The sequence below is a fragment of the Urocampus carinirostris genome, chromosome 12 (assembly GCF_059441175.1).
Source record: "Urocampus carinirostris isolate Australia breed hairy pipefish chromosome 12, RoL_Ucar_1.0, whole genome shotgun sequence".
Taxonomy (NCBI): Eukaryota; Metazoa; Chordata; class Actinopteri; order Syngnathiformes; family Syngnathidae; genus Urocampus; species Urocampus carinirostris.
The window spans coordinates 33378406-33390195 of record NC_142360.1 but is presented as its reverse complement, the minus strand read 5'-3'; the positions used below and the strand labels follow the sequence as shown (position 1 = coordinate 33390195).

Genomic DNA, 11790 nt, shown 5'->3' with positions numbered 1-11790 from the left:
CGTGCCTCTGCTTGGTGAAAACGGCACTTGACAGATGACCCCGCCTCTCTCGGCTTTAAAGGTGATCATCAGTAGACGCACTTGCTACCAATTCACGTCGTTAGCATGCAGGAAGTTAGCGATCGTAAACGCTACAAACACAAACAAACGCTCTTCTTAACGTACAAATATTAAACATATGAATGTACTGACATGCCAGACACAGGATTTTAATTCCATAAGATTGCCTAGCAAGCCTCCTGCACAGTTGGAGATTTTGGGTTAGTGTAGTTTGCGCTTATAGCCACTAGATGCCGCACCAAGCTCATATTACATTATCTACATTAGTACGGAAGTTTTCGATTGAGTACAAGTTTAAATTGACAGTACGGCACTGTATTACAAATTGTTGCAACAACTTGTGACAGTAATAAAATAATATTACAAGACTGAAACCACAGGCTGAAAACAACCTAATAGAAGAACAAGGAGCACGACTGAACATATATTTTAATTAACAACACTATTGTTGCACATGTGAAGCCGAGACTCTGCTTATTTACAAAGGGTTCAGTCCCGTATATATAGGACACCATTTTAATTTACAGGTAAGGTGTCACTTCAAACCGACACTGTTGTGGCTGTAAATTGTTAAATAATCCTTTCTATGGAATCTCATTAAACAATCCATGTTCATTGTCAAACAAACCTTAACCCAAAAACATTTTACACAAATTCTCTCGCAAAGCACTTAGAGCAATTTGATTGGGTGAGCAGAAGCACAGGCGGAGCTATACACAGGGAGTGCATTCTCTTTCTTCCCCCCTGCGTTTGTGTCCTTGTTTGCAGTATTTTGTGACATTTATTGCAAAGTAACTTTGCTTGCACCTTGTTTTGAAATTATTATTTAAGTCAAGTCAGAAATTATTTTCCCCCCATTTTATTAACACTCCACTTATTGAAGAATATTTTGTTTGTTTGTTTGTTTGTACATGATTCAAATTGAATCTTTTCTTCCGGCGCCGTCACGAATGGCAGCCACTCCAGCAGCTCCCGTGTTATTTTCGATTGTTCTTGATTGTTCTCAGCTCAGGGATGCTGCTGGAAATGTGAATTTCCCTTCGGGGATGAACAAAGTATCTATCTATCTATCTATCTATCTATCTATAGAAACCTCTATTAGGTCTACTTGGATTTCAAGAAGGCCTTTGTGACTCAGTTAAAAATTTAGGTGTCATATTTGACCCCGATCTGTCCTTTCAAACACATGTGAAGAAAATTACTAGAACCGCTTTCTTCCATCTTCGCAACATTGCTAAAATCCGTCCTATGCTGTCTCGGTCGGATGCGGAGATTATAATTCACGCGTTTGTTACCTCCCGTCTCAATTACTGTAATGCACTACTCTCTGGTCCAGAATCAAGAGTCTTCAGGTGGTACAAAATGCTGCAGCGAGGCTTTTAACAAGGACAAAAAAGTCAGATCGCATCACGCCGATTTTGGCTAACCTGCATTGGCTCCCTGTTAGCCTAAGTTGTGATTTCAAGGTTCCCTTAGTATTATACAAAATCATACATGGACTTGCTTCCTCATATCTCCTCAGATCTGATTTCCCCTTATGTTCCCGTCCGAAGCCTTCGTTCTGAAAGCGCCGGTCTACTGGGGATCCCAAGAGCCAAGAAGTGTTCCGCAGGTTCGAGAGCGTTCTCCATCCGGGCACCGGTGCTGTGGAATTCTCTTCCCCCTGAGATCCGATCTGGAACCTCAGTGGAAATGTTTAAATCTAAGCTTAAATCACACTTCTACTCTATAGCATATGAATAACCTATACTTTTTGTGGACAATATCTCTGTGTTATTTGTAATTGCAACATCCTTTGCTGTCTGGTAATCCTGAAAAGGGGGATACCACATGTGCGGTCCCTTCTCAAGGTTTCTTCATCTTCCTCATGTTGAGGTTTTTGAATTTTTCCTTGCCCTCATATTGGTTCCAGATCAGGGGATGGTGTAATAATAGTCTGAAATAATAGTCTGTGCAATGACCTGTGCAGCCATTTGAGACTCTTTGTGATAAAAATGACTTGACTTTGTATGGCAAGCCGCCCTGAGGGCCACCATGCGAAAGTACATCATGGGCAAAAAATTAGCTACGACCATAGAACAGTTGTACGCCAATTTCAACAATACAGTACTGTTCTGATTTATTGTACCGTTGGAGCTAGATTTCAAAACAAAGTATGTGTTAGATAAAGCTGCATTCTCTCCAACTTTATACAACATCTTCCTTCCCATGATCAAAGCCCGGGACCAACATGACAGTCAGCATCATGTCACTAACCTCTCTTTTGCTGATGATATTGCCGGCTGGCTGGTAGGAACAGAAATTCAGACATCTAATAAATCGCCTGGGCAAAGCATCAACCCAGTATGGGATGGAAATCAGCACAGAAAAAAAGAGTGAGCAACAATGCCTATGGTACCAACTTTAAATATCTTGGAGCTGTCGACGGGTCAGAACCAGAAATCATGGCCAGGATAGCTCAAACCACAAACGCACTTGCCAGACACAGACCCATCTGGAGAGACAAGAATATTGCAGTAAAGTCAAAAATCAGACTCATGCAAGCTTTGGTTACTTCTATCTTCCTCTACTGTTGCGAGACATGAACTTTTATGGCAGAGGTGGAAAGGAAAATCCGGGCCATGGAGATGTGATGCCACAGGAAAGATCTTTGCATCGGCTATATTGCCCGTGTGACAAATTAAACAGTGCATAACCCCATCAGAGGGCACATTAGACCCTTCAAAGAAATGTTGTCAACTGTGCGCGGACAAAACTTCAGTGGTGTGGTCATGTCACAAAATCAACAAGACTGGCCAAGATCATTCTCCAGAGCTCATTCCAAGAGGACAGAATGAGAGGAATGCAGTAAAAGAACTGGGTGACATCAAGGAATTGACCTGTGCCAATTTACCACAGCAGTGGAGAGAGCTGTCCAGAGTTTCGTCCTCATTAGTGCCCCCCGGAAACCCCCGCGGTTAAGGATCCGTGAATGAAATATAAAGACAATCTACAGTGCCTGTGAAAAAGTAGAATTAATACATAGTTAATTGTTGTCCAATTATTATATATAAATATATCTTTATACAATTACTGATGCCCTTAGTCTCGTAATAAATCCAAGAATCAGTGCCCAAGTTAAGGTCTGCTGTACAGAATTAAAGTTCATCCATCCATTATCTGTACCACTTATCCTCAGTAGGGTCGCGGGGGTGCTGGAGCCCATCCCAGTCATCTTCGGGCAGTGGGAAGTGGACACCCTGAACTGGTTGCCAGCCAGTTGCAGGGCACACAGAGACAGACAACTCGCTCGCTCATTCACACCTAGGGACAATTTGAACCGGCCAATTAACCTGATATGCATGTTTTTGGAAAGTGAGAGGAAACCGGAGTGCCCGGAGGAAACCCACGCAAGCACGGGGAGAACATGCAAACTCCTCACAGGAGGTTTGATCTCACGACCTCAGAACTTTGCCGCACACGTGCCGCCGTGCTGCCCTATTAAAGTTCAGTTAATGCTAATTTTTAGACATTTGTTTCTTGCATTTTTAGTTGAAGATTTATTTGTAAGAAATTATAATCCATCGGTCTTGGGTAAAATTTCTCATAATCTTAATGTTTGTATAATATAAGATAATATTGGGACATTGAAAAAACATTTGACACATCTTTACTGTATTTTCATACATGACAACCTTTTGACATTAAAAAAGCGGTAGATATTATCATGCACTCCATTTTACCCACGAATCACAATCCTTCTTCTGGATAAACAAAAAAGACACGTTTAAAAAAACAAAACAAAAAAAAACAAAAATGGAAGTGGCAAACTTAAACCAAAACGAAACGTTGTGGCGGATTATTTGTTCACAAAAACTTAGTCTCGCTTAGAGCTTACCACGTGTTGAGAGTCATCATTTTATTCATATTTAGTTTCTTTTGTCTTTTATTAGCATATTTTGTATTGGAGTAATCCAAAAGTAATTGAAAGTAATCCAGTTAAAGTAACCTTACCCAACCCTGATTATCATACCTGTCAACCTCCAGGGCTCCATGCCCTTACAAAATGTTGTATTTTCACTTACAAAATACCAAATAATCTTACACCATATTTTTTTTCAAACGTGTTTATTTATATAGTTGAACGTGTTATATTGTACATGTGTTTCGTTATATCATATACAGGGTTGGGTAGGGTTACTTTAACTGGATTACTTTCACTTACTTTTGGATTACTCCAATACCAAATATGCTAATGTAACCGCGGTGTACTTGTCCCACCAAAGATCCACATTCACGCTGGACTGGATGATGAGGTTTTTATTACAGTTACTGCAAATGGATGAGTCACAACATTAGCTTTTCTGTTGGCTTTGATCTCTTTGATCTCATTGCAGTTCTCTCTGGTAAGACTGCCAACAAAGCATATCAAAGAGCTTTCTTTTCACTTTACAGAAAATACATTTTAGAATATCACAATACATTTTTACATCTTTACATTTTAACAAGATACTTTTAACAAGAGATCGTATAGTGGATTTTTAACGTTTACAATGGATTCAACATTTTTTTCTTTCGTCTGAATTTTAACCAACATCATCCTTTTTTAAGGTATATGAAAAAATAGAAATAAAAACAATAATGAGTATAAAAACGGGTACAAGTTACCTGCAAATGGATGAGTCACAACATTAGCTTTTCTGTTGGCTTTGATCTCTTTGATCTCTACAAGGGGAATTCATAATTTAGTAAAACAGAAACAAAACGAAAATAAACCTAAACAGCTTGACAATATCAATCACATTACTGTGCATGTTGAGAGATTTGTCAGCTGGGGTTATAATGTTTAAAATTAACTTCTTTTGTGGAGCACCAAAAGATGTGTCTTACCATTGCAGTTCTCTCTGGTAAGACTGCCAACAAACCCCGCCTCCCGGTCACATGTCACAAGCCAAAACCAAACCCCACCCCATACCAGCAGATGGCACTGTTGGACTCATCATTGCAGGACATTTACCAAAAACTATACACATATTTCAGCAGGAATTTCAATAAAACAAAAGTTATTATTACACCCGTTACATACACCCCCCTGAAATTCTGCTAAATATGGGAGTGCTACACTAAACAGAAAAAAAGTCACATGCCAAAAGTCCAAATACTGATGAAAAAAAGGACACGAAAACTGGTACAGTATTACAAGGAACAAACTGAAGTGCATGTCAGTTCTAAAACTCTCCCAAAAAGGAGTGTGAAAAGAAAGAAGGCGATCAAACTCCTAACTAAGCACAGACTCAAAGATGCCTGTTACATCTCTGAATTATAAAACATTGTTCCTGTTGTTTTAAGTGCTCACATAGGCACAATTCTTGTTTCTTGCTCAAGGTTTGTTACTCAAACTGAAAGTGCATCTCTAAAGAACCTAAACAAGGAACTAGCAGATATTGCGGACACAGAGTTGTCACCTACAAACTGCTCATTCATCTGACAAATAAGACGACTGGGAGGCCTGATGGACTGGCGGACCCTAAGATCATAACGGCTAGGTTGAGTACAAATAACCTGAGCTTGAGGGTCTGGGACAGTCAAGTCTAAACAGTCAGTATCAGGGGAGACAGTGTCCGGATGGTCAGTGTTCAATGGGGTCTCGTCTGGGAGGACAGTGTCTGTTGGGTCCATATCCAAAGGGATCATGTTTTCATAGCACCGAGGTGGGCTTTCCGTATTGTCACTTGCAGTATGATCATCATCTTGTTCGGGGATGTGCTGACTTCCTTGACTGGATGTACCGACTGTGAGAGAGTCAGACTGGACATCAGATCTGCTGTCTAGTGAGTTATCCTCCATCTTTGAATGAACTTGCTCTTCACCTGACTGTATCACCCAGTTTACTGTACGGACATCACTGCCTTCGACCGCGTCAGGTAAATCAGGACATACATCAGTTCCATGCGTAGCAGCGTCATACCCTGAGTGTTCAGATTCGTTGGCCATATCTCCCTCACAGGGCAAGAAGCTAACAGAGAGCAGCAAATTCCTATGAACTACCTTCTCTTTGCCCGTCAGGCAATCCTTGACTATAGACATTGAGATCAGGCTTGACTGATATGACTTCATACGGGGTCGACTCCCACTTAGCTGACTTTTATTCAACCTTGCCCAAAGACCAGGAAGACCCCTATGACTACTGGCTGAGACTAAACAGAGCAGCTGACCTTGCTAAAAGACAAAAGAAACTAAATATGAATAAAATGACTAAATTTTGTGCAGGCTTGGGGAGTAACGGAATACTAAAACGGCAAAAATGATGTTGGCAAGCTGTTTGGATTTATTTTCATTTTGTTTCTGTCGCATTTTATGTTAATTTTGCCGGAGATCAAAGAGATCAAAGCCAGGAGAGAAAGCTTACCACGTGTTGTGAGTCATCATTTTATTCATAATTGAATTCATATTTAGTTTATTTTGTCTTTTATTAGCATATTTGGTATTGGAGTCATCCAAAAGTAATTGAAAGTAATCCAGTTAAAGTAACCCTACCCAACCCTGTTGATTATCCAAAATGGTTTTATTTTGCCGAAAGGTGGCTCGCAAAATGCCCTTTCTTCCATAATAAAACCATTAGTGCGCTTTTGATACCACAATTTACCACCAGGGGCGCAATGGGCGCGTTAAGCTACCCGTGCTCATCTATCCCGCATAGGGAAAACGTTTCTATGCTGGGATGGAGGCGCTTAAGGGCTGACCCTAGCGGACAGACTGCTAGGGAAACTTGCAAAGAGAGGGAGAAGAGGGAGAGGGGAAGAGGAGAAAGAGGAGGAGGATAAGGAGGAGGGTGAAGATATAACAAGAGCGTCTGTCGATGTGCGCTTCATTTCTCTTGCAAAGTGGCGCCTGGCTGCCATTCATTTTGTAACGGGCGGCGCTAACGCCTCACTTTGAAACTTTTTAAAAACTTTTATTCAAGTGCATATATTTTGCATTGGAAACAGCTGACGTTTTTGTGAGCCCCCGTGGGATTCGGATCAAATTGGAGTGGAATTGACAGATGCAAAAGTACATGTATGAGAAAGCCATGGCACAAGAGACGAGAAACGGGGGAAGCTCCACGTTAAACAACAACAACAACGGTGTCGACAACAGCAAAAGGAAGCTTCTGGTTGCTCTGGACATCTTCTGTCTTCTACTCGGTGAGTGCATTTCATCAAAAAATGCTATTTGTCACCACTCGTGGTATTTTCACGCGTCACGTTCACACTTGCTCCCTTGAGGTCAGGGTTGGGTAGGGTTACTTTAACTTGATTACTCTCACTTACTTTTGGATTACTCCAATACCAAATATGCTAATAAAAGACAAAAGAAACTAAATATGAATAAAATGATGACTCTCAAAACGTGGTAAGCTTTCTCTCCTGGCTTTGATCTCTTTGATCTCCGGCAAAACTAACATAAAATGCGACAGAAACAAAATTAAAATAAATCCAAACAGCTTGCCAACATCAATTTTGCCGTTCCATGTATTCCGTTACTCCCCAAGCTTGCACAAAATTTAGTCATTTTATTCATATTTAGTTTCTTTTGTCTTTTATTAGCATATTTGGTATTGGAGTAATCCAAAAGTAAGTGAAAGTAATCAAGTTAAAGTAACCCTACCCAACCCTGCTTAAGGTTTGTAATGGCTGTCAACCATGAAACTTATCGTTTGTCCAAATATTTCTGTGGCTGCCTTGATATTGAATTAGCTGTGGCGTTTCATAGTGAACTCCAGTGCAATAGTAAATTCGTGAATTTACCATCTTCCCCTTCCCCAATTGTTGTTTTGCTGCCACTGTCGTGTGTCCCCCAGGGCATGAATGTTTAGAAGTGTTGTGACCTGCCCTTTAAATAGCACCGGCGCCCCTTTAACTTGAGCCTTTTGACCCTCAGACGCCCCCCTAAAGAGATCCAAAAGTTGCCATCCCAGCCGGAACGTGCCATAAAGAGAGACACTTTGCATTCTCATCTACTTTTTAAGATATATTTGACAGTATTTAATATGGAGTAGTGGTCAGCACTTTGGCATCCCAATCTAAAGGTTGTTGGTTCAGTTTCCATTGTTGCTGTGAGTGCAGATACTTCTTCATCATGCTACATGCTTTTTGATTTTTTGGGGTAATTTTTCTGGATTAGTTTACTTACAGTTTGAAACACCAAAATAAAATGGAAACAATCCAGATTCACAGTTCACGGATCGCTTAACTACCTGGGTTGTAGTAGGGGCACCACTATCTGCTATGTCTCATCTCATCTCATTAGCTGCACCGCTTATCCTCAGTAGGGTCGCAGGGGTGCTGGAGCCCATCCCAGCAATCATCGGGCAGTGGGCAGGGGACACCCTGAACTGGTTGCCAGCCAGTCGCAGGGCACACAGGGACAGACGACTCGCTCGCTCATTCACACCTAGGGACAATCTGGACTGGCCAATCCACCTGAAATGCATGTCTTTGAAATGTGGGAGGAAACCGGAGTGCCCGGAGGAAACCCACGCAAGCACGGGGAGAACATACAAACTCCGCACAGGAAGTCCGGTAGCTGGATTTGAACCCATTCAGGAGGTTCCGCAGTGCTGCCCCTATCAATTATAGCCCGGCAGCGCTCATCCCTCTCCGTGCTATTTTTTTGGGGTAATGGATAGTATTGGTTTCCAGTTTCAGTAGCAGGAGAATCCTCCTGACATGGCTCAGCTACAGCACCTTTATCACCTAGTTGCTGTTGTTTTTTCCGGTGTAAAGCGTCATCCAGCTCTTCAGAGATACTAGATCCTAAATCACTGGGGAAAACTCTTTCGTTATGAAATGTTGAGTAGCACATCGTAAAATCCAAGTTATACAACCCTAAAAATGTTTGGTTTTTTGTAACATGAGTGGAGAAAACCAGCAGCCATTCAAGTTAAGTGGTCACTTGATTCAGAACTGTCATTGGTCGGTCCTACATCTCCATTGATCCCTTTTCCTTTTTAATCTCCGTTAACCTTCAGCCTTACTCGCTTTCTCATTTTACTCAATCGCTTAACTTCACCTGTTGTTAAAAGCTCCCCCCATCCTTTTGCACAATACCAGTGCCTAATAATTGCTTAAGCATGTGTTGCGGCACAATGGGAATGCGTCTCCCATCCGAGGTGAGGAGGACGCAGCGTCTGGAAGAGCAGGTGCAGGTTTCGGTGTCAAAAAAAAAAGAGCCCCATAGAAAAGGCCCGCGTCAGCCAAACATGTGACACGGGCCACCGGGATGTTCCGCATATGTTTTACTGCCTTGTCTGAGGACCTCTGGATCTTTTCCCCAAGCACTTTAAAGAGTTTCATCTGCAAACAGGCGCTTTTTTTCCAAGTGCACATAAAACAATTTTCCTGGCTTCAGTGACTTCCTCGATTTGTACAAAGTGAAGAACGCACATTTAATCACACACACTTTGAAGGAGTTCCATAAAAAAAGTCAAATCGCTTTTCAGGAAAATAACAGCCAAATTTGGCTCGAATTATGTCAAAAGGAATGGTACTTCATTTTATATTTTAATGTGTAATCGCTGCTGATTGTGCAGTCATTCCTGACACTGTGAAGAAACTTCTCTTGGGTGTTTTTCCCCACATGATTTCACTGCGACTGGCTGGCAACCAGTTAAGCGCTCCAGCACCCCCGCGACCCTACTGAGGATAAGTGGTGTGGCTAATGAGATGAGATGAGAAAATTACTAAATTTTGTGCAGGCTTGGGGAGTAATGGAATACATGTAACGGCAAAAATGATGTTGGCAAGCTGTTTGGATTTATTTTCATTTGGTTTCTGTCGCATTTTATGTCAGTTTTGCCAGAGATCAAAGAGATCAAAGCCAGGAGAGAAAGCTTACCACGTGTTGTGAGTCATCATTTTATTCATATTTAGTTTCTTTTGTCTTTTATTAGCATATTTGGTATTGGAGTAATCCAAAAGTAATCTAAAGTAATCCAGTTAAAGTAACCCTACCCAACCCTGATCATAATGCACTATAGAAAATTAAATCTTAACACAGTTGAAGAAAAAGTACACATTTGAATTTTTTTTTTTTTTAAAATATTTATTTTGTGTCTTAAAATTTTAAACAACTTAAAATGAGAGTGTCTCTTATTTAGCTGATATTAGATAGGTTTAAGAAATATTTTCTCCTGAGATGAAAAAAAAGCCATATTAAGTCAAAATAATAATAGATAATTTCATTACAATAATTTATAAAATATATTGAAACTTTAAACAAATTAAATGAAAGTAACAAATGTTTCACATGAGTGTATTTGCTCAAATAGTCAAACATTTGAGGAAAAAAATCCTCAGAATCACGTGAAAAAGGAGAGCAAATTTGGCCTCATTTATCAGCATGTCAACACAACAGACGCTGACCAGTTTTCTTTTGTCATGTAAAATAAGATCCAGCTGCCCCGCCATGATTGGTTTGGCCGTTTGAAGAATCCGGGCTGGGACAGGGGGGTTTGGTGGGATGAGAGTGGTCTTAACAAAGGGTGGGGTGTGGGACCAGAAGGAATGTGGGTGTGTGAAGGGCAGCAGATTGTCCCATTTGAGTGTTGCGGAGTGAAAAGTGAAATACATTGAAACACAGCATCACACACACACATGTTTATAATGTTTAGCAGGAACACAACCTCAGGCTAAAGAAGCATCTGAGGTGCCCCATAATCACACTCTTGGGTGCTCCCAAAACGGATCTTTTTTTGCTCGGCGCTGGTAATCAAAGCTGCTCATGATGCATAAACACAGCAGGATAGACACATATGCACGTACACGCACATGACATTCACCAAGGAAAAATGTAGAATCTGACTTCACAAGATCGCATCCAGTTCCTTTTTTGGTTCTGCTTTTTGCTATTGTGAGCGATGCGGGGTTCTGTTTGGCTCTGCAATTCCACGAAAGCCAGACGGCCTGTTGCGACATTGTATTGTCGGGTGAAAAAAACTGTCTTAAACAAACATTTTACACAATTGAAGGGATTTCGATTCTAGGAAATCTTTTCGGTTTCAGTTGCACATTTGGATTAAGGTGAAATTATGAGTGAGATTGGGGCTCAAAATAGTGTCAATGCAAAACAGAGTTGTGTTGTGATGCTGTTTTGGTTAGCCATGGAATGTGGGATCACATTAAAGTACACATGTCTGACTTAATCAAGTTTTTGGCCATTTTAAAAAGTAAATTCCCTATATAAGCCAAAACATGTATGTAAGAATCTGTGCAAAATTTGCACTCAATCTAAAACTCAATCAAAAAAAATACTTTGACGTCAAGCATCTGAACATAACTGGACAAAATAAACATTTAGACGCCGGGGCTTTTTCTTAATTTTTTGAATTTGACTTCCCAAAGCGCTTTACAGTGTGCTTCACATTTCCCAATAGCGGCCTTGTATTGCAGCCATGTAAGACGCTAACCTGCTTATTGGGGGTATTAGGGGTTCAGTGTCTTACCCAAGGACACTTCGACATGTAACACGGACAAGCCGGGATTCGAACTGGGATCCCTTGATCCCAAGACGAGCGCTCTACTTCCTGAGCTACCGCCCCTGAGTGTCTTACTTCTGTGAAAGGATCATCTCTACCAAAATAACACTTTTCAAATAGTATTTGATTTTTTTTTCCCATTGCCTTAAGGTAAGATATGATCACAGGATAAGTTACAGGGTATTTATCTAACAAAATTCAATAGCATTACTCGCTAGTTTCAACATTTGTAT

The 11790-nt window shown here is 40.8% G+C and overlaps 2 protein-coding genes across 3 annotated transcripts in view; one reads left to right on the top strand and one right to left on the bottom strand.

Moving 5' to 3' along the window:
- bloc1s2 (biogenesis of lysosomal organelles complex 1 subunit 2) overlaps positions 1-11790 on the bottom strand; it is a 281661-nt gene that overhangs the window by 75136 nt on the left and 194735 nt on the right. The gene's annotated exons all lie outside the window — the stretch shown is intronic.
- The window catches only part of plpp3 (phospholipid phosphatase 3), a 53857-nt gene continuing 48920 nt past the window's right edge, over positions 6854-11790 (top strand). The window contains exon 1 of one of the 2 annotated variants that reach the window (XM_088349700.1): positions 6854-7226. In XM_088349700.1, the coding sequence (XP_088205826.1) occupies positions 7085-7226 (142 nt within the window). In that variant the 5' untranslated portion in view covers positions 6854-7084. The remainder of the gene's footprint in view (positions 7227-11790) is intronic. The other variant, XM_088349701.1, reaches the window with a different exon arrangement.